Source organism: Chrysochloris asiatica, unplaced genomic scaffold (genome assembly GCF_000296735.1).
Source record: "Chrysochloris asiatica unplaced genomic scaffold, ChrAsi1.0 scaffold00034, whole genome shotgun sequence".
Taxonomy (NCBI): domain Eukaryota; kingdom Metazoa; phylum Chordata; class Mammalia; order Afrosoricida; family Chrysochloridae; genus Chrysochloris; species Chrysochloris asiatica.
This window is the reverse complement of record NW_006408552.1, coordinates 737,806-759,671: the sequence shown is the minus strand read 5'-3', so window position 1 is coordinate 759,671 and position 21,866 is coordinate 737,806. Positions and strand designations below refer to the sequence as shown.

General features: G+C 55.5%; 2 protein-coding genes across 4 annotated transcripts; one reads left to right on the top strand and one right to left on the bottom strand.

Annotated features, from left to right (window-relative positions):
• Positions 1–349: 349 nt before the first annotated feature.
• Positions 350–9,724, bottom strand: FBXO24 (F-box protein 24). 3 transcript variants are annotated; one of them, XM_006859635.1, is made up of 10 exons: positions 9,686–9,724; positions 7,032–7,130; positions 6,756–6,939; positions 5,609–5,847; positions 5,116–5,350; positions 4,172–4,330; positions 3,791–3,912; positions 3,413–3,544; positions 1,235–1,405; positions 350–960 (listed from the first exon to the last, which is right to left on the bottom strand). In XM_006859635.1, exons 1-10 carry the CDS (start codon positions 9,722–9,724, stop codon positions 598–600), a joined length of 1,743 nt encoding a protein of 580 aa, XP_006859697.1. In that variant the 3' UTR covers positions 350–597. The 3 variants fall into 3 exon arrangements, with proteins under 3 accessions (XP_006859697.1, XP_006859698.1, XP_006859699.1); XM_006859636.1 differs by lacking the exon at positions 9,686–9,724 and adding an exon at positions 7,480–7,555; XM_006859637.1 differs by lacking the exon at positions 9,686–9,724 and adding an exon at positions 7,304–7,405.
• Positions 9,725–10,248: 524 nt separating this feature from the next.
• On the top strand, positions 10,249–21,413 carry LRCH4 (leucine-rich repeats and calponin homology (CH) domain containing 4). The gene is given in 18 exon segments (XM_006859634.1): positions 10,249–10,468; positions 13,856–14,000; positions 14,106–14,232; positions 14,373–14,478; positions 17,108–17,244; positions 17,344–17,459; positions 17,600–17,699; positions 17,933–18,023; positions 18,115–18,191; positions 18,275–18,336; positions 18,444–18,563; positions 18,672–18,769; positions 18,845–18,919; positions 19,060–19,143; positions 19,355–19,440; positions 19,682–19,819; positions 19,923–20,000; positions 21,309–21,413. Coding segments are annotated over 18 exon segments (1,965 nt in total).
• Positions 21,414–21,866: the final 453 nt, after the last annotated feature.

Below are 21,866 nucleotides of genomic sequence, written 5' to 3'. Positions count from 1 at the left end.
GCTGAGGAAGAGGAGGGGGGAGACCAAAGGAGCACCCGTCTACGTACCACACCAGGAGGATAAGAAAGACCATCCTGGGACAGAAACAACAGTAGAGAAATGAGCTTTCTGAAGCCAGGAGACTCCCCAGAGGAGTGTCTGCAGGCTAGTCTGTTCCAGAAGGTCCAAAAAGACCTGGTCCAATTGCGGGAGGCACGGGCTGCCAGCTCAGCAGCAAGTGGAAGCAGAGCCAATTCTGCTAATGCCCCTGCCACCCCCACCCCCCCACAGGCTCCCCCACCATCACTAGACTTTCCCACCCCACCCCCACTGCCATTTTGCTCCCTGGGCCCAGGGTTCCAAACCAGACCTCACTCAGCCTTTTATTCTATTTGTCCATCAAATCTCTTGTCCATGATAGCCAGGTTGGGGGCCCCTCCTGGGCAGCCCCCAGAACATTTTATAAAAAAGTTCCCTGCCCCACCCTGGCATGTCTAGCAGTCCCTCCCCACCCCACCCCCATGCGCACACACAGTCTTCATTGCTGTCCCTCCATCCCTCCTTAGTCCCTGGCCCAGAGCCAGACTTTCTGTCGAGGGGTGAGGCTAGAAGAGCAGGTCAGCTCTCAGGGCCCGGGGGGCCTGCGCCAACCCCTCCGGCAGCCCTCTGCAGCATGTCCAGCGCCTCCCAGAAGAAATCCTTTTGTGCGGCCATCAGGGGCATCCAGCCCACGATCTCCTTCATCTTCTCCATGCGGTCCTGCAACGTGGGGCAACTGTGGATCTGGCTGAGGTACTCCTCACAGGCCTGGGCTGTGCCCCCAGGGTCCTGGGGGGTCCCAGTCCCGAGGCTGGGCTCAGGAATCCCCATCCCCCTGCTGGCTGGCAGGTCTCGGTAAGCCAGATGGTGCTCGATGTCGTGGTTGGACAGTATGTAGAGACACTCTCTGGTGGAGCAGAGGGAGCAGGCACACTGAGGGACCTTGGAGGAGAAAGGGGCGGGGCTGAGTGGGGCCCTTTATTGCAGGACTGTGAGGTTCCTTCCTCTCAAACCAGCCCAGATCTGCAAGTAAGCTGACAGCTGACTGAGCCCCAGGGTTGTGTAAGGTCAGAGAGAGCTGGGAGTCAAGGTGCCTGGCAGAGAAGGGAGACAGGGGATGGAAATGGGCCCCTGGGTCCCTGCGGAAGGCCCAGCTACAGTCCTGGGGGCTCCCCAGCTCTTGCTCCTGCCCTCCCTGGCTGTCTGATTGCCTGACCTTGACGTGGAGCTTGACGAAGGAGGCACTCCCCTTTGGCCAGCCAGGGAGGCGGCCTCCAGCCCCACAGCCGCAGCCCAGCAACTCCTTGCTGAAGTCGGCACCCTGGCTCAGTACCAGGGAGTGGTTGAGCCCACACCACAGGGCAATGGGGCGCTGCAGATAATATACCTAAGGACACAGGACCAGGGCCCCTGAGGGGGGGAACACCAAGGCCTGGGACCCAGGGTAGGAAAGGCTGACAGGAAAACTCAAGCAAGGATGTAAAGAAGGGAGGGGAGGGGATGCTGAGAGCAGCTGGGCACCACTGTTTCCTGCTTCTTGGGACAATTGTCCCTAACAGGCTGATCAATGGGGTTACTCCAGCATTTCTGTTGGCACTTCAGTTCTGATCCCCAGAAATACAGGCTCTGAGGCAGGGCCTGCTAACCACTCCCTCCTTCTCACCTATCCAGCCTCAGGGGGAAGGAATTTTCTTCCTCTTCTTTCTGTGTACCATTCTCAATACAATTTTTTTTTTCCCCACGTCTTCTTCCCTTCCCACTCTAGCCTTTAAAAATGGGCACCCTATTTTGAAGAAGAGTCCTGGTGTGGTGCTGTAGGATAAGCACTGGACTGCTAACTGCAAGGGTGGTGGTTCAAACCCACCAACCACTTCTCGGAAACACTACACAGGGTCGCTATGAGTTAGAACCCACTCTTCACAGTTCTGGAGAAAAAACAAACAAACAAAAAAAACCACCTGACTTCTGCTGCTTCCTACAGGACCAGTCTGGATTGGCCACACTTTTGTTCCTTCCCGCATCCAGTCTCTCCAGAGCCTCCTGGGACCTGGCTTCTCTCTCTCCTAAGCTACTGCCAAGCTCGCTCCACACGCGGTGCCAATCTCAGGGCCTCTCCTGAGACTGTCAGTGCCTCAGGTTTGAGAGCATGGCTAAGTCGTTTATAGTCATTAGAGACAAAAAGGCAAGCAAACAATTAAAAGTTCCTTCTCACTGCAATTATCTACACAGTAAATAGTGTATTTTAAAACACAAGTAGGCTTATATTATGCAAACCACTTCAGAAACAGGGCTTTCACCTAAAAACACGGCAGACATGAACATCTTTCCCATTTCAGTAAGTATGGGGGAAGGGGGCTTCAAAAACTTTGTGGAAAAAATGGGGTTCAAATATATGGAATATCCCCTCAAAGTTTTTGAAGCCTTTGTCCCCCATATTCCCACAGTACCGTGGTCACCATGAACTGCTTTCCCTTTGTTTGAAACTTTCTGCTCCCGTGGCTTCAGGGAAAGACAATTCCTCTTTATTCCTTCCAATGGTGGCCACTCCCTGAGATTTGCTCTTGTCTTTTATAGTTTCAACCTTGTTCCAACGTGGACTCTCTAATTGTTAGGTGGGCATTTCCACATTACTGCTTTATTATCACTGCAGAAAGTCCAAGTCATCCGCCTTCCCTTTGCTTAAGGCAGCCTCCCTTTCTAACTCAACGTCTATGGGCAAGGGATCTATTTCCAGAGCCTATTTCCTACTCCGCTGCACATCTCAGAAGTTAGCAGGATCTCTACGTTTTCTAACCACTGGGCCCTTGTTTCAAACACAGCCTTCACTCACTCATGTGGAAGGTTTCCCACTCCCAGGCATCTTCAGCCATCTTCTCTGGGGAGCCTTTTATTGCTGTGGACCCTGCAGTAACTCCTTTCCAAATCTCCACTCCTCCAGGCTCTCACCCACTCAGACCAGCTCACTCCTCATGATCCCTAGCACAGTCAAGCCCATCTTGTCTCTGTCCCAGGTCTGTGCAAGCTTGGCTCCCATCCCCATTACAAACAAAAGCCTTTCTCTGGCCCCGTCTGAGTCCTGTTCTAACTCACCTGGCCCTGTTCACACCATACCATTTCTAGTTCCTTCATCCTACGCAGACACCCCCGCCTCCACTTCCCTTCACTAACTTCCTTATGCACCTGCACAGAATAACACTGAAAATCTACCTCCAGGTAAGATTGTATCTACCTCCAGGTAAGATATACAACAGAACCACGGGGCTTTATATTCTCATTGGCTTAATTTCCCCAGGGAGTAGAGAGTGACTTCAGTTGAAATGAGAGCTGTGGGAACCCAGGGGTAGCGAATGGGAGAAAGCGGGTCAAGGTAAGAGCTGCTGACAAGCAATCTCACCTGAGTGGGCTCCCCTCGGTCCATTTTGTCCCCTGTTCCCAGCTGCCCATATCTGTTATTTCCCTGCATGAAGATTCGTCCAAATTCATCCACCAGACCAAGGTGATTATAGCCAAGAGCACAAAACAGGACCTAGGAGCAAGACGGACTCAGTTCCCTCCAGAGGGACCCCAAGCTCCAGCATCTCTTCCAACCCCAACCGCTAAGCTCCAGTCCCCTGGAACTCTTTTGCCCCTGCCCTCCACCTACCCTTCTTCCTAGGGCCCCTCCCCCTTCCTGAAGGATCATTTGCTTCCTGCTCATATCGCAGGCTTTTGGTACCTTCCAGTCCCTAAAGCCCCTCCCGCTTTGGTCTGCCCCTTCCCCTCAGGACCCTACCTTGGCAGGCAGTGAGAGAGCAAGCGGCATCTGCTGGTCCAGGGGGTCAAAGGCTTGAAGGGTCCCAAAGAGATCACGATACACCCCTGGGGTATGCACCTCAAAATATACTCCTCCCTGGTCTGGGGGGTCGGGAGCCCTCAGCTCAGCAGCTTTGGGCACCAGTTTCCTAGGGATAAGGCCCCACCTGGGATGAAAAATGTGTGAGATGCAGGGAGCCTCACACCCACTAGGAATGAATCAGCTGTGTATGGGAGCCTGAACACAGTTTTTCATTAGGATGCCCTAAGTTTACCACAGGGCTGGAATATGGAGAAGGGTGTTGTTTTTTAGAGGGCTGGTTCAAGTCTGGGTCTTGAGAAGAAGCGAGATGGTTCTTACCCGTGATGTATAGGGTACTGCTCTGGTTGGAAGCCATGCAGGCCACTCGCAGGTGAGGCAGGCAACGGGATACCTTCCTGAGGGCCAGCTGGACTGTGTAGGAGCGTGGCTGATCCAGTTGCGTTTCATTAACTACCAGTGAGTAGATCTTTCCTTCCTCTGGGGCATGCAGAGGCAGGCAGTTATGTGGGACAGGGGGCCCTGAGATACCTTATTAACTATCCTCTAGACTCCCCATAAAAGGAGCGGAGTGGTTACAAATCAGGCTGTGAACCGCAAGGTCACCGGTTCGAAACTACCAGGTGTTCCACGGGAGAAAGGTGAAGCTTTCTGCTCCCATACAGATTTACAGCCTCGGAAACCCTGTTACAGGGTCGCTATGAGTCCGGCACATAACAACAACAACAGACTCCCTAATCCATACAGGATAAAACATTTACGGCCTGGAGTGCAGTAAGAAGACAAAAGGGAGGAATGAAATCAAGAACTGCAGTCCCTCCTTCCCACCAAAAGCAAACCAGGGAGGTACTTGAGCATAAGAGACTGAGAGAAACGGAGCAGGAGCAAGAGAGCTGGGTACAATAACGTGTGGAAGTTTAGATTTCCTCCCTGGCATTCAGAAGGCTGGAGAGAGTCAGGAATTTGGCCAAGTTTAGAGGCAAGCATTAGGAAAGTAGGGGGCAGTTTGAGGTATAAAGTGCCGGGCCAGGCATGTGGGATGGGGAGAGCTGAAGTTTTAAAACCAGGCATCACTAGAGTAGTGTTTCTAAACAATATTTTGGCAGCAGAGCCCTTTTTCATGTGAAGTCTTAGGTAGAATGCTAGATTAAGAGACGGATGGTTTTGGAATCAGGATGAGGTGGCTTGCAGAGCCCTGAGAGACCTCCCTCCCTGTCCCCCAGCAGCTCCCCGAAGCTGTGCGAAGCCCACAGCGTAAGCCACACCTGTGAGGAGGAGGAGAGCCCGCTGTGTCTCCTGACCAACCAGCACAATCTGTTTGAAGCTCATGGAGTGGTGGAAGGTCATCTTAAAGACCCGCTGCCCACTGGACTGCAGATAGACCTCCACACAGTCACAGGTCCGGCTGCCAGTTGTGCCTACCACTCCCAGCTGCTCCCGAGTGGCCAATACGTAGAGGTATTTACGGTAAACGGTGTCACATCTCGGGTCTGATGCAAACTGTAGGGAAAATGAGGGTGTCTGGAATCTAGGGCTTTGGAGGGGATAAGGTTGGGGTACCTGGATCCTGGGTGGGGAGATGAGATATTTGGGAAATATGAGAACTGCTATGCAAGTTCCCCCTTGAAAATTTTATACAGGGTCGCTATGCGACAGAACTGACTCGGTGGCACCCAACCACCACCCACCACCACACAGGGGAACGTCCAGGGCTGGTGTAAAGGATGGGCTCTCAGCTGCTAGCTTTCTGCCACTCACATCCTTGGCTCCCCGACACAACACGACATAGCGGCAGGCCCGCTTCCACTGGATCTGGCCAAGGGTGGAGGACACCAGGGCATTTTTGAGGAAGAAGAGAGTCCCCGCATAGTCAAGAATAAAGACGTGGTCCTTGGTGGGCAAAAAGCGGCGGTAGCCATGTGCTAGCAGGGGTGCCACACTCTTATTGAGACAGCGGCGGCGGCCGCCAAACGCCTGGAAATACAGGCCCTTCGTGTCTGGAGGAGGCAAGGAGACACAAGGCTGAGGGGTGGGATGACACAAGGGAGATCAGTCAGAGCTTGGGCAAACTAGCTTTCTCAGACACCCTGGTGCTTGGCTCTTCTCCATCCCCAGAACTGGGAACCAAACCCCTTCTAACAGATTATGGAAAGCTTAGAAGATACCCTCAATGGTAGCCCAGGCCCAAACTTTAGCTCTGGGCCACACCCCAGCCCAGGGGGTGCAGAGAGCTAAGGAAGCTTCTAAGTGAGTACTTTTTCATTCCAATCTTTTAACAGAAACATAAAGTGAACTATAATAAATACAAAGGCACTGGGCAGAAAAGAGTGAAAAGGAATATCTAAGGCCTGTCACCCTCCCTTACACCCAGCTCTAGGTGTTAAATGGAGGCCAAGCTGACTGATCCCCTAATCTCTCAGTGTGTGAGACATAGGGGCTTCCTGGGAGAGGAAGGGGTTTAGAGCATGGTTCTCAACCCAGGGATGATTTTGACCCTCAGGGGTCATTAAGCTGTTCCAGCTGAGGGAGATGTTCTGGCAGAGACCTTGAACTCTACTAGCTGTCTGATAATACACAGGGCAGTCCCTCCCCCAGCCCCAAACAAGGGATTATTTCACCCAAAATATACACAGCGGAAACCTGGCTTTGGGAGTGGGGGGAGGCACACTAGAAATGGGGGCTGTGTGTGGGGACGTCGATGAGAGGGGGGCGCTAGAGACATGAAGGAAGTCCTTGGTGTTTGAGTCTAACAGGTTTCTTCCTGAGAAAAGGGCCCCTGGGAGGTTGACTGAGAGTCATCAGACAGCTCTACTATGGAGCGCGAGGGACGCGGGATCTGCGTAGGGTAGAAGAGTGGTAAGAAGTGCTTAGTGGTAAGAAGTGGGGGGTTCAGGGGAAGGTGTACAGTTAAGAATGGCAGCTCTCTTCCAGGGCCGGATCCCAGGCCCCTGCTCTCGTAGGCGGGGACTGAGCCTGCGGCAGATATGCCTCCAGACGCCCTCTGCATCGCACACTTGGTGGAAGTAGCGGCAGGTCTGGCCCAGGGTGACTACATCTCTGACTGGGAGGAAGGAGATGATGTGTTCCACCTAGAGTGCAGGAGGGAGGAAGGAGGGTCGTTGGGGTCTCCTTGGTCGGGCCCCAACTTCTTAATTCTCAAAATCTCCCCCCAGAGACTCACCAGCTCTGGGGGGAACAATTGGACAGAAATAGGGATCCCTCTCCCCTTCTTCTCTTCACCCCCAGGCTCTGGGCCACATGAAGGGCAGGTCCGCTTCACCTACCCAGGAAGAAGGGGCATAGAGGGTCCCATGAGGGCCTTGCCCTTCTCTCAGCCCATCTTACTAATTCCTTCCTCAGGGCCCGCAGTGCAGACTTCCATTCCATCTCCCCAGGTTCACCAGTTCCAACTTCTCCAATTAAGACCTCCCTGGGATCACCTACCATTCTCACCCTGAACCCTTCCTTCTGTCCTTGTCCACAAAGTTGGGTGAATTTTTGCAGCTTCAGTCTCCTGCTTCTCCTCACCATCCTGACTGCCCCTTCCCTGGTCCTTCCCTGATTTCTCCAGGCCCCACGGGCCCCTGTACTCTGCTCCCTGGCTCCCGTCCCTGCTGCTTTTCCCACACCATGTCGCCCGCCTGGCCTGGCCTTGGAGGACCTCTAGGGCCCCCTGCCTCCTAGACTCCTCCCCCAATGGAGTCTGGGGCCAACAAACCTCTCTGTGACCTCACTGTCCAGCCACTGTGACCTATTTTCCCCAACCCTGCCCAGGATTGTAGCTCATAGAGAGCTCCTGGGTTCTAGCCTAGCCCTAAGCTCCTTGGGTATGCACTTTACAGAAAAGATCAAATGTGAAAGGCTGTTTCTTTTTAGGAGCCAGAGGAAGTTTCTCCACTCTAGGCCGTTTTAGCACAAATCTGTGGAATAATTCTGCTGAATTCATATCCCTGCAGGCCAGGGTCTCCAGGGAATTTGTAGCTCAACAGGGTAAACTACAAACAATAACATCAAAGTTATAAACTCAATTTGACAAGTGAGGAAAGAAGATGGCCCTGTTAAGGACCACTGGTCTAGCAAAAGCAAGAACTGAGTCAAAATGGGAACAATTCAGCACAAATGCCTCCTATTATTGCCCTGAAAAACACCCCCCAAAGCAGGCATTGTCCTGGGACTGTGTGATGACTTACATGTATGGAGGGCAATTTGTTAAGACAGAAGAAAAGGATAGATTTATTTTCTTTCTTGGAAAGCTTAGGGTCTCTCAGAGCCTAAGCTATCAACTTAGTCTTCTCTCTCTGCCATCGAGTCACTTCTGACGCACAGTGACCCTGTATCAGGTATCTGAGACTGCAGATCTTCACAGAGGCAAAGCCCCACTTTTCTTCCATGGACTGGGTGGTGGGTTTGAACTGCCAACCTTGTGATTAGAAGTGCAATGCTTATCTCACAGAGCCACCTAGAGCAACTTAGTCTTACAGAGGGTAAAATGTATGTGAAGAAACAGGAGTCTGGGCTGTGTCTGGAGACAGATGGACAGTAGGCCTAAGGCAATATATCAAAGGAGCTGCTGGCTTTTCCAGGGACTCGAGAGATTCAGTCCTGTTGGGACATCCAGCCCTCAGCTGCATGGTACTAGAGGCATTCATTCCCTGTGTAGGTAAAACACTTCGTCAACCATCCAGCAAGCTCTGCTTTGCAATGACAAGCAGGCAACTAGGTTAGGAGATTAGTGTTTCGGGAGGGAACTTTCCTATTTAAGTGTATTATCATCTGGGCTCTGAGTAATGAGAAACTCCACATGTCACTTTGAAGACTAAGGTGCACCTGACCCAAGCCTTGGTATTTTCAATCATCTCATGGACATGGGGAAACTGGAAGCCTGAAGCAGACTTGATGCATGTGAATTACGGTGTTCACAAACATACGGAATATACTGCCAAATCTGTCCTGAAAGAACACGGGACTTTGTCCATCACACTTGGGACACCTTTATTAGGAGGGACCCGTCCTTGATAAAGAAAAAGAGACCGCTAAGGAGATAAGGCTGACACAGTGGCTGCAACAAGGGCTCTAGCATATGAACACAGGGCGGACAGTGTTTTGCTCAACTGCAAGTAGGGTCACCCTAACACTATGGACATATTTCAAGGAGTAGACTAGAATATTCCACTAAAGGGGACAGAAATAGAAATGGTCTTTTCCAGTTCCTCTTGTATTTGCATCCCCTTTCTTCCCTCGGAGCCCTTATGGCGCTGTGGGTTAAGTGTCTAACCACAAGGCGGGCAGTTCAAACCCACTAGGCTGCTCCATGAGAGAAAGAGGAGGGAGCAGTTCTGCTCCGTCCTGGAGGGTCACTGAGTGGGAATCAACTCGATGGCAGGCGGTTTCTTCCCTGCACTTCGGTTCCGGAGGCAACCAGGAGGCTGCAGAGGGGAAGAACAGGCCCCCCCACCCCACCCCCCCGTCTGTCTCCGTCACATGTAGGGCAGAGATCTCTGTCTCTCCTAGACCCTCCAATTCCCAGGTCTTGGCTCCACAGTCCGAGGCCAGGGGCGGGCTGCGATGGGGGTCCCGCCGGCCCGAGCCTGCCAGCCCATTCGCAGCTCCCTAGTCTCTTCTAATCCTCCATCTCCACTCTGCAGGCCGTCAACCCGGGCTTGCTGGTTCCCACGATGCTTTTGGCTGCAGCGAGCTCCCCTGCAATGGGCCTCGGCCTCTTTCCCAGCTCCCATGCTGACTGGCTCCCTAACACAGCCACTCGAGTCCTTGCGCTGTTCCGAGCCGGTCCCAGCGCGCAGCGCACACATCCTTTACCTCAAAGTTCTAGCTCACCCGCCTCCTCCTTAGCGAAGGGACCGCCTTCTCGCCCATGCTATTGGTAAGTAGAGCCGTCCCTCAAGCAGAGGTTCCCTCCGGAGGATCTAATTGGCCTTCTTGATAATCACTCGCCCGTATCTGGCTTGCGATTGGTCTTGGTGGGACGAGGTCTTGGCTCACCCGGCCGAGGGTCTCGTGCTCTCCGCCTTCTAGTTGAGAGACGACGTTCCCGCCTCCTGGCTGGATCTGATTGGCTCCAGCTCCAACCCTAAGCATTGTGATTGGATGCGGCTACGCGGGGCGGGTCCGTCCGAAGCATCGGCCGTTGACCAGCTCTCCATTCTCTCGCCCCTCCCCTTCCCTCGCCGCACTACAGCGCTGGAGTCCCCCTCCCTCTCCCTTCCCCCCGGCGAGTTCTGATTCGCCGCTTCTAACGCGTCTCGGTCCCACGATTGGTCCGCTGGGTCCCAGAGTCGCTTCCTTCCCATCGAAGGGACTACGGCGGCTCTGAGGAGGTGGAGGGGGCTGGGAGGGACTGCAGGTCCCGTCAGTTAGGCAGCGGAAGCCGCCCGGAGCGGATGGCGGCTGTGGTAGCAGCTACACTCGCCGCCGGGGGTGAGGAATCGGTGGCCACGACCTCTGTTTCGGGGTCTCCGGGACTGCCTGGGAGCCGCAGTGCAGAGCGGGCCCTAGAGGAGGCCGTGGCCACCGGGACCCTGAACCTATCGAACCGGCGCTTGAAGCAGTTTCCGCGGGGCGCGGCCCGCAGCTACGACCTGTCAGACATCACCCAGGCTGGTGAGTGCTCCGCGGACCCCAGCCGGGCCAGACCCTCATTTGCATATCCCCGCCCCCGCCTCCAGCTCGGGCGTCTGTGGCCCGCCCCGTCATCTGGCCGTCGGGGATCTGGACTAATATTTGCGCGAGCTTGCTACCACCCGCTCCCCACTTTAAGAACTCCTGGACAGCGCAGTAACTGCTCATTGGCTCCGATCGCCCAGACGCTGAGGCTAGACCATGTGGGAGACCCCTGCTTCTTTTTGCATATCGGCGCCCCGGCAGGCGGGCCCCGCCTCTCACCTGCTTGGCTCATTTGCATGGGCTCCTCCCCTCGGTGCCGTGAAGCAGCCCCGTGACCTCCTCCAGTCACTCCTTTCTCGGTCTTCCCAGTGCCACCCAGCTCCAAGCAGCCCCGGGTGCCCTGTCCCCGCGGACTCGGGTCTGCACCCTATGGGAAAGCAGCCAGGCCTACCTCGCCCAACTCTCCTATGGGACCGCTTCTTCCTCATCCCCTTCATCCCCTTCCCTGCGAAGCTCTGCCTCCGTCCTGCGTTTGTGACGTCACTGCGGGCCTGTGACCTCATAAGGGACCCTGGCGCCTGACAGAAGGAAGCCCAGGATGATCCTCGCCCTCCCCCACTGCAGGCCTCTGTCACAGTCTCTGATGGTGGTGGGGGCAGGGGCGCTTCTGTGACCAGTGAGTCCCAGTCTGCCCCAGCTGCTCCAGAGGCAGCTGCGGGGAAGAGGGAGGAGGAGGAGGACTGCATTCCACAAGCCCAGCCCCTGCTGGAAGGAGGTCTTCTGCGCTCATCTTCAGAGTGGGGGCCATTTCTCCCTAAGCAGGTGCCCACTCACCTGCAGAGGTGCTGTGGATCCAGACACACTTTTCCTTTTCCTTCTGATTTAGTGTTGGGCTGCTGATTGTAAGGTCAGCAGTTCAACCCACCAGCCGCCCAAGGGAGAAAGATGAGACTTGGCTTCCGGAAGGATGCCAGGCTCAGTAACCCTAAGGAGCAGTTCGACTTGATCCTCAGAGTCACTGGGACTTGGAATGGGCTTGCAGGCAGGGGGTGGTTTTGTTTGCTTAGTCTTCTGGGGAGAGCCAGTGGACCTTCATCACTTTGCTTGGGACGCTAGGTAAACACGCTTGCCCACTAGGCCTGGAGTGAGTTCAGGGCATGGGAGAGCCCCAGGACCATGTCTGTGGCCCTGTGGCCCTGGCGGCTGCTCCAGACAGGCCTCAGCAGCTGTGTGACATTAGCCCTCCGGTCTCCTCCTCCTGGCTTGTTTTTTGACAAAGACCAAATGTTCCTCTGTTTCCTTAGGGCTCTGTCTCTGGGAGTGGACTCCTGGGGAAAGCTACCGAGAACTCCCCAGCCCCTCCCAGCTCCTCCCCCAGCATTCCGGCTCTGGGTGCAGCCAATTCTCCTTTGAGCTTGGGTGGCGAAGCGGGAAAGTCTTTCCCTGTGCTATTCTCCACACAGGAAGCCTCCTCCATCCTCTCTGAGCCCAGGTTCTAGGCCCCAGTGGGGTCCATCTTGTCCAGAACTCTCTCTTCTGTCCCCTCTGTCCCAACAGGGTGCTTATAGCTTGGGGTGAAAAGGAGAAGTGACGAAAACACAGCGTTGTCCATACCTTGCCCTCCACACTCCCTTGTCCCCCAGTCCAGATGAAAAGCTCTCCTGTTCTACTTTTAGGATCATGTTGAACTCTCTCCTCCTGCTTCCCCAGCTGTTTTCAAACCCTGGCCTGGCTTCTTGTAGCTCAGGTCCTTGCTCTCCCTTGGACTCAGAGTTGGATGGTGGGGGGAGGGGCCTCCCCAGCAAAGGAGAAGTGGAGCTCATTCTCTCTCACCACATCCTGTGCCTGGCCTCCTCCAGCCTGGGCTCCGTTCTGCTCCTAGCTTTGGACCCCTGACACCCACTCACCCTCATGACTTCCTTCCCACTGCCTTCACCCACATGCATACACGAACCCATTTGCGGACCCACAGAGGCAGGCAGTTGGAGGCTGAGGGTGAGAGGACCAGATGCAGCCCACCCACCTCTCTGGAAGTGTCTTCTCCCGTGACAGGTCTTCTCAGTGTGTATACCAGAGTTGGGGCAGAAAGGGAGAGAGATGCTTCTTGGGATACCACGTTTTCATCCTCCCTGGTAAACACAAGGACCCATCAAAGACAGAACTTGACAAACTGTTTCTACTTCATTTCCTGTCACAAGACTCGTTTCCTTGAGGGACATACCCCAGCTCTCTGTCTCCTCAGCTGTTATTTACCCGTCCCTGGGGAGTACCCTCTAAGGAGCTCACCCAAGTTCTGTTGGGTGGGACTTTCCCCCAGCAGAGCCTAGACCCTGCCCAACATAGACTTCTGGAGGTCTAAGCAGTTATGGTCTCCAGGCTGGAAGGAAGCCTAAAGCCTAGCTCCTTGCATTGGAGTCCACAGGATAATAATGAATTCTAGCCTCCTCCACCCTCTCTATGCCTCACCCATGCCCAAGATGCCGGCAAAGAGCTGACTCATAAATCTGCGGTTGTAAGAGAGGTGGTGAGGGGTCAGCGTGCCTGGAAGAAGGTGGGAGAGAGGTTGCCAGTGGGGTGCACACTCAGATGGGATGGGCCTGAGGACTCCAGGCTGCCGCTTACAGTATGGCTGCTCGCTTACAGTATGGCTGCTCGTTCTTTCCCTCCCAGGCCTTTGTTACTGATAGGTGCTGTCGAGTCGGTTCTGACTTACAGGGACTTGTTAGGTTGGAACTCATGGTTGCAGCCACTGTCTGTCTACCTCGTTGAGGGCCTTCCTAGATTTTGCTGACCCTCTGATCCTGGCCAAGGAATCATAGCCCCGTTGACCCTGGATTACTGATTGTAGGAGTTGGTGGAAGACTGTTGTCCAGTATTGAAGGGCCTTAAGCTCTAGAACCAGGCAGGATATAGTGACTCTTGGCTTCCTCCTCAGGGCCAGCTAACCTTGTTGAAAAGGGAGAGCCCTTGGGAGGGATGGAAGGGCTTTCCCTGTGATATCCTTTGGGGTTTTCTGTATTCTCATCAAGAACCTCCCAGACCATCACCTTGCTCGTTTCTCTGGAGTACCAGCCCTCTTGTCCCTTTTGTCTTCCACTCCTTGTAGCACTTCAGAAGAGCAGCTATCATGTAGGAGTCCCCTTCCAGGAGAGCCTTTCGTGTGATTGGTACATGGTGTTCACGGTGGGCCCCAGGTCCGGGCTCCAGCCCCGTGACCCTGTGCCTTTCTCAGCATGTCTCCCCAGGATGCCTAGGTCTAAAGCTTGGTTCCTTAGGTCTGCTGAGGCATGGGGTGCTGAGCTACTGGCTCTGGATGGGGGAGTCATGGGCCCTGCTATCCAGGACGGGGCCTTTCCACAGCCCTCCCCTGGCACTTGTTCCTAGACCTGTCCCGCAACCGGTTTCCCGAGGTCCCGGAAGCAGCATGCCAGCTGGTGTCCCTGGAGGGCCTGAGCCTCTATCACAATTGCCTGAGATGCCTGAACCCAGCCTTGGGGAATCTCACTGCCCTCAGCTACCTCAACCTCAGGTAGAGAGGGCAGGGCCAGAGAGGGTGGGGAGAACTCCAAGGAGGAGGGCAGTGCTAGGCCCCTTTGCCAGGGGATTGAACTCCCTGCCTTCCTCTCTTCCACAGCCGAAACCAGTTGTCATCGCTGCCACCCTACATCTGCCAGCTGCCCCTGCGGGTGCTTATTATCAGCAACAACAAGCTAGGAGCCCTGCCTCCTGACATCGGGGCCTTGGGAAGCCTACGGCAGCTTGTGAGAATAGGGAACGAATGCGAGAAGACGAGCCAGGCACTAGGGACATTTGGGGGTGAGGGTGGGGAGAAGGCAGAGGGCCCTAGACGGGAGGGCAAGTTCGGTTGTTCCTGGCCTTAGGTGGCCTTCCCTAATTTCAGGATGTGAGCAGCAATGAGTTGCAGTCTCTCCCTCCAGAGCTGTGTAGCCTGCCTTCCCTTCGGGATCTCAATGTTCGGAGGAACCAGCTTAGCATCTTGCCTGATGGTGAGGAAAGTGAGCAGGAGGAGGGCAGTGTGCATGCCTGCATGTCTGTCTGCTTTGGACAGGGGTCAATCCAGGGATCGGCAGTGCTTTGATTTTAACTAGCAGACCTCTGAGCTTGGCAAGGGTTAGAACTCTACTTTGCTAAATGTGGGGAAATGGGTCCAGAGAGCAAAGGAGCTGAGTGCATCTGCGCCACTAGAATCTCAAGGTCAGAAGGGTCACCTCTCTGGTCTTCAGAGTGACGTGACCAGACGTCCTCCCCAGAGAGCCTGAGTCCTTGGAGCCTCACTGGAACCCCACTGTCCACTGTTTTAAGGAGCCGATTGTGATGTATGATAGCCTCTGTTCCTAAGCAGACACACCTTTCCTTCAGCCAGCCAGCATGTTTGGGGGGAAAAACTGAGGGGAAAGAGGGAGAGGTAGTGTTTCTTGTTTTCTTAGGTACAGACCAGACAGATGTGGGAGATGTGTCTAAGAGCTGGGGCCAACTCTTAGAGATCGAATGGCTTAACAGGGAAGACAGACAGACAGGCATTCCTAGAACAGGGAGGGGTGTGCCAGTGTGAGGCTTAAGGAGCCCCCGGGGCCAGCGCTGGGCAGCACTCAGCTCTGCCTGGGAAGCACAGGAGTTGACCTTTGAGAATTTTTCATCCACCTGCATCCTCTCAAGGAAATAATGGTTTCAAATAGAGGTGGTTAGAAAGGCAAGCCAGGAGGGACCTTCTGTGCTGGAGCATGTGAACTTTATTGTTAAGAACAACAGTCGGGAATCAAGCGGTCATCCATTTTCTCTGGGCCCCGTACTCTCACTTTCTGTGCTTGCCCCCCTCCTTCCAAGTCACTAGGGATACAAGTAAACATTTGCTCAGGACGCTGGGCCATCAAAGCGAACCTAGCAGAATGCCCTGGGGACACAGAGGGAAGAGTACTGAATTCCACCTTGAGGGGTCTGGAAAGATCCCTAGAGAAGGTGATGCTTGAGACTTCCCTTCCCTTGAGAGGTGTGTGGATGTGAAAATGAAAGTTCCCCCTGCTGAGCAGACAGCACAAGGAAAGGTCCCGAAGCTGAGGACCTGGACAGGTGTCTGATGGGTTGCTGTTGTTAAGTGCCATCAAGTCGGTTCCCACTCAAAGCAGTCTTGAGAAAGTTTTCCGAAGGGCGTCAGCTGGTGAATTTGAACTATCAGTTCAAACCGACCTTGCAGACCAGTGCGTTATTCCACAGTACCACTAGAGGATAAAACAGTGATAGCAAACATCTGTCCCACAGCACCCTCTATTTCTCCTCAGGGTTCCATAACTCATCTCAGTGACCACACAGAACTCAGACACCAGACTCAGAGTTAGGGGCTTTCTTAGGGAAGTTAACAGGTTACAATGCAGGGGCAAAAAATGCTCAGGGCACCATTCTTCTGGTCAGGACAGCTTCTCCTCAGCCGTGCTCACAGGCAGGCCTCTCTCTGGCCCTCAGCAACTTGGCCTGGCCTCTGCCCTGCTCCTGTGATGCCCCAAAGCTCTTTTAGAACTGCTGATCAATGCCCACAGGGCACATGACTCAGCCATAAGCTTCAATCTAAAGGTTCTTAGCTCTAGTTCTCTGGATCTGCACACCTAGCTCCTCCAATTAAATACCCTACTCTGTAGTAAACCTCTTGCCCAAAGTCACTCAGCTGTATTTGCTCCATGGGCTGGGAAGCCCACCACTCCATCTGGAGCTCTGGCTCTTGATTGTGCCACTCCTGTGGGTCACAGCTGTTTGTTCCTGGGTCCTCGAGGTCCAGTGCTCAGGGATCTGGGGCTGCAGAGGATGCACTTCACGTCCAGCTCTTCTTCCTTGGTGGCAGTGCAACGCCCCCTCCTGTTTCTGAGATGGCTCATTTTATACCATCGTTAGAGTTCCAAGTTTTTACCATCACAGTTACCCCTGTTAACAATCATTCACAACTGAATCATATCACACACCAGCATCACCTCCTCTCCTCCCCACTGTGTCTTACCTAGACCCATCAAGAAAAAGTCATTTGGTGTGAGTTTACAAAGACTATGGCTAGAAGAGACATTAAAGAGTTCATTGCACGGCAGAGTGGTGGGGAGTGAGGTGGAAGGGGGTCTAAGCAAGTCATGAAGGCTGTGGCCGTGCGTGCTTTTGTTCTATGTCTAGGCCCCCACTGATCCTCCAACTGTGTCTTTTTGAGAATTGGAATAAGGAGCTCCTCCACCCAGGGTGTGGGCTTGGCTAGTAAAGGGCAGAAGGTGTTCAGTGCCCCTGACTGGGTGCATTTGTGCAGGGCGTTCAGCCTCAGCAGCCCAGTCGGCAAGTCATTGAAGGTATTTAGCAAGGGGATGTCACCGTTTGGTTATTGCCTTGTGACGATCAGTTGAAGCGTGGAGTGGGCAGGTGAGGGAACAGGGAGTGCGGGGGAGGACCTGGGATGGTCTGCTGGGCGGCTGGGGAGTTATGGCTTGGAAGGAGGACCAGATTTGATGAGGCAGAGGATCAGGGTGGTGGTTGCTGGAAATGAGTTGAGCCAGTCGGGGAATAGGCTGTGCTGGACCCAGATGAGCCAGGAGTAGTGTGATTGACCAGGCTTGGGCGCCCTCCTGACTCTTCCCTCACCGACTCCCCCAGAGCTGGGGGCCCTTCCTCTTGTCCGCCTGGATTTCTCCTGTAACCGTGTGTCCCGAATCCCAGTCTCCTTCTGCCACCTCAGGCACCTGCAGGTCATTCTGTTGGACAGCAACCCCCTGCAGAGCCCCCCTGCCCAGGTGAGGGGTAGGCTGGGGTGGACCTTGGGGACAGAGATGGGCTGGACGGACCCCTCTCCCCACCTCACTCCTCCTTCACATGTACCTCCTCAAACCCAGATCTGCTTGAAAGGGAAACTGCACATCTTCAAGTACTTGTCAACAGAGACTGGGCGGCGCGGGGGGTCTGCACTGGGGGACCTGGCCCCGTCTCGCCCCCCAAGTTTCAGCCCCTGGTAAGTCCCAGGTGGGAAGAAAGGAAGCCCCTAGACCACCCACTAATGCTCCTTGCTGGTTTTCCGTGGGAACACGGGGCAGGGGTCGGGTAGTTGTAGTTCAGTATAGGACTGACCAGATCTTCCTGCCTGACTCCCAGCCCAGCTGAGGATTTATTTCCGGGACGTCGGTACAATGGGGGACTGGACTCAGGCTTCCACAGTGTTGATAGCGGCAGCAAGCGGTGGTCTGGGAATGAGGTAAAGCCTTCTCCTGGGGAGGGCTTGGGGGGTCGTGGCCCCAAGAGAGCCATTCTGAGCCTGGAACCCTCTACCTAGAGTGAGTGATGGTGGTGGGGGCTGTTCTCTTCCTTCCCTCTCAGGCATTCCATGGAAGGGGCTAGTCCCTGCAGTCACTCATAGGCCTTGAGGCCCTGTGGTCCCTGCACAGCAGAGGGAGTCTGTCTTCTACTTCTGCATCTTTGCCTTTACAGTCAACAGATGAATTTTCGGAGTTGTCATTTCGGATCTCAGAGCTGGCCCGGGAGCCTCGGGGACCCCGGGAACGGAGGGAGGATGGCATCGGTGAGTAGTGGAGTCACGGGCCAGGAAGCCAAGGAGATGAGTGAGGGCCAGAGGCCCCATCTGCTTGCTCATGTGCCCCTGGCCCCTCTAGCCGATGGAGACCCTGAGCAGATCGACTTCATTGACAGCCATGTGCCTGGGGAGGAGGAAGACCCAGGGGCTGCAGAGGTGAGGGTCCAGGCTGTGTGAGGGGCACAGTGGGAGCCTGGGGTGCAGTCATTCCCTTAAGCTCTCCACTCCTTTTTGTCCAGGAGCAGCGGCCTCCAGAATTAAGCCCTGCAGCAGGAGATGGGGAGAGGGCACCAAGCAGCAGGTACCCCCAAGCCACATCCTTCCTTTGCTCCCAACCTCCTGCTGGACCTCCTCTCTTTGCCCTTGACCTCCATCTGGTTGACCTCTGGGCCTGTCTTTGGCCCTCAGACGGGAGGAGCCAGCGGGGGAGGAACGGCGACGTCCAGACACTTTGCAGCTATGGCAGGAGCGTGAGCGGCGTCAGCAACAGCAGCAGAGTGCACTGTTGGGGAGCCCCAGGAAGGACAGGTGTGGCGCAGGGACAGGGGCAGGGAGTTACTGCAGGGTCTCTGCCCCACGCTAGGTGGGCCCTTACCTAGGCACTGCCGACTCCTGGTTTCCTTATTCTCTTCCTAGTTTTCTGAAGCTGGGGATCCGGGTTGCTGGGGGAGGTGCTGCTGCCCCGCCCACTCAGGCCACCTCCAAGTATGTGGACTCCCAGAGCCCCTCCTGAAGTCCTCCCTACACACCTTCTGCTCCAGCAGTCCCTCTCATTCCTTTTCTGCCCTTCCATAGCATTGCTGCCCAAGTGGGTGCCACAGGGGGGCAGGGAGCTCCTGTCTCCACCCCCATCTCCCAGGAGACTCTTCCTAGAGCTGGACCAGGTGGGATGGGGACTTTGGCTAAAGGATGGGGCGGAACCATGGAAGTGAGGGAGTGGTTGGGACCTGGTGGCCTGTGGGAGGAGTGGGACAGTGAAGGGATATCTCGCTCACCTGCTGCTGTCCCCTGGCTCCGGCCTCAGCCACAGCGCCTGCTCCCCAGCCACTGGGCTCCATTCAGAGACCGAACAGCTTCCTCTTCCGCTCGTCCACTCAGGGCAGCTCAGGTGGGTCTCTCCTCACCCCACAGCCAGGGATGTCCCAGTAGTCGCCCCTAAGCTTGTGTTGCACCCATGGGCTTGGGAGCTCTGTGTTGTCCTTTTGTGGTTTGTGTTGAATGTCCCACCAGCGGAGTGGCAGGCGCCCGTACACTAGGATTCCAGCTCTGAAGCCAGTGCTGAATGGTGAGAGACTGCCACGTGCCCTGGTTTTCCCTAGGCCCTTCTTCACCAGACTCCCTCTCGAGATCTCGGCGGCCCCTCCAGGTTCTGGATGAGAAGGAACTGATGGCTCAGCTGCGCCAGGTCAGGGAGTGTGTTGGGCATGGGCAGTGTGGGCAGGGACAGGCTCAGCACTGAAGTCAGCTTGAACCACAGGGTCGGTGGTTCACGCTCATCAGCTGCTCCTTGGAAACCCTATCTATACAGGGTCACTATGGGTCAGAGCTGACTCGACGGCACTTCACATCAACATCATCAAGTGTGTCTCCTAAGGAAAGACAGGGGCAATATGCTGACTTTGGCCTTCCCTCCCCCTGCCTCCTAGGTTCTTGAGTCACAGCTGCAGCGGCCCCTGCCTGAGGACTTGGCGGAAGCTCTGGCCAACGGGGTCATTCTCTGTCAGCTGGCCAACCAGCTCCGGCCCCGCTCTGTGCCCTTCATTCATGTGCCCTCGCCTGCTGTGGTCAGTTGGAGCCCAAGGGAAGAAGTAGGGGAAGGGACAGGGGTCTATCTCCGTTGTCATCTCCCTCACCTTTTTCTCAGCTTCTTTTCCTATCCACCCCCAGCCAAAACTCAGTGCCCTCAAGTCTCGGAAGAACGTGGAAAGTTTTTTAGAAGCCTGTCGGAAAATGGGGGTGCCCGAGGTATGGAGGATGTGTTCTCTGGAACCTGGGACTGGTCTCCACTCTAAGGAGTGGCGACCTCCAGGGCTCATCTGAGCATGGCATGGCATGGGTGGTGGGCTCCATTCACAGGGGGATCTGCTCCCTGGAAGAAAGCACCCCAGCATGCCCTGTCCTGCACATCCCTTCCCTGCATGTCTGCATGTGGACTTGGCTCAGGCCCCGGCATGTGAGGGCAGGGAGGGGGGATTGTCTTACTGCTGTGGCTCACATCTGTCTTTTGTCATTGTCCATCTGTCTTACTCTCCCCTCCCAGGCTGACCTGTGCTCGCCCTCGGACCTCCTCCAGGGCACCGCCCAGGGGCTGCGGACCACACTGGAGGCCGTGCAGCGGGTGGGGGGCAGGGTGCCCCCGCCACTCTGGCCCCCTTCTGGTCTGGGCGGCTTCGTTCTCTTCTACGTGGCCTTCGTGCTGTTACTCTATGTCACCTACACTCGGCTCCTGGGCCTCTAGGGCCTGAAGTCACCCCCCCCTCCCCACCCATTTCTATCTATTTATAAGACTCCCTCGCGACCCTCCTCCCCCACCAGTGGTGCCTTCAGTCCCCACCAAAGACACTAGTACACCCACCCTTCACAAACACTGACCTCAGAGGCTCTACTCGAGCCCCCAGACCCTGGGACCCCAGCCTCTGGCTGCTCTTCTGTAGCCCCTCTCTGTGCCCTTACCCTGCTACTTCTGATAGTGCCTTCGTGCTCTCCCTTTCTCTGCTCCTTTCCCATCCCCCCACAGGGGTGGCAGTGCCTGAATCTTTCCCCTGCCCCTCCCCATTGTGATGGGGGCTAAATTATCTATATTTTGTAGAGAGAACTTTATATTTGTAGGGATGCAGGGGCCTGGGTGGGTCCCTGTCTGTGTGTATAAACTGTACAGACCATACCGTGTGTATATGTGTGTGTGTGTGTGTTCGTTCATCTGCTCCTGCTGTGGTCAGGCCCAGCCCTGGCTGGGGCCCCTGGGCTCTGTGTGCCTTCCTCCCTGCTCCAGCATGTGCCTCTGCAGAGGACAAGCCTCCTCCTGCTAGGCCCTGGCCCCTGTGTCATCTCTGCTGTTACCTGCTGGCAGCTTCCTTGCTTCTCGTGTCCCCAAGCTGTGAGCCCACAGTGTGTACTCAGGGTGTCCCTGGCCCCTGAAGGACTGTCCCCACAGGAAGCTCTGCTCAGGCTCCCATAGGGACTTTGATCTCTGATACCTTGTCCTCTGTTAGGGGTAGGGAGGCAGAGTGGGAAGAGGACAAAAGATGACTTCATCTAGGCCCCTCCCCCCAGGAGTCCCTGTGCCAGTCCCATCACATCCTGGACGAGGAGGGGGCCCCAGGAAGGGGTCTCCCCTACATCGCTGCTGTGGTCCATGCACTGCTGGAACGGCCTTAGGGGTTGAGATGGGGGCACAGGGCCCCAGGAACAGAAGATGGACAGCGGCCTGGGCACTGCCCAGACCCCTAAGGACTATGGCGCTAGCGCCTGGCAGGGCTCCCTGAGCATCCCGTGGGCCTGCGGGGTTGGGAGCACTGCTGGCCAAGCCAGGAGGAAGGAACCTTGCTCCGTCTGGGTGTGGCTGAGGGTCTGGACCGGGCACTGGATGTTGTGTCTGTGTCAAGAGCAATAAAAGAAGCCGGAAGACCTCTTGGTTGAGCCCCAGGTGTGTGTGTGTCTGAGAAGAGGGTAAAGTATCGTCAGAAGTGGGCTGCCACAGCTGTGGCCCGTAGTGGGCTCTATCGCGCAGCTGGCCCCGCGCCGCCCCCGCCGCCAGGGGGCGCCGCCGCAGCCTGGGTGCGGCCACGTGGTCCGGAAGCACGCCATGCACCGGCGTCAACGCGAGGCCTT

What these genes read in the sequence shown, in the direction of transcription:
- FBXO24 (XM_006859637.1), bottom strand. Translation starts at nt 7,381, where the DNA reads ATGGTGAGGAGAAGCAGGAGACTGAAGCTGCAAAAATTCACCCAACTT. An exon ending in GGCTCTCCTCCTCCTCACAG is followed by an intron (nt 4,331 to 5,115) that starts GTGTGGCTTACG and finishes TGCATGCCCCAG; the next exon opens with AGGAAGGAAAGATCTACTCA. An exon ending in TCGTCAAGCTCCACGTCAAG is followed by an intron (nt 961 to 1,234) that starts GTCAGGCAATCA and finishes TTCTCCTCCAAG; the next exon opens with GTCCCTCAGTGTGCCTGCTC.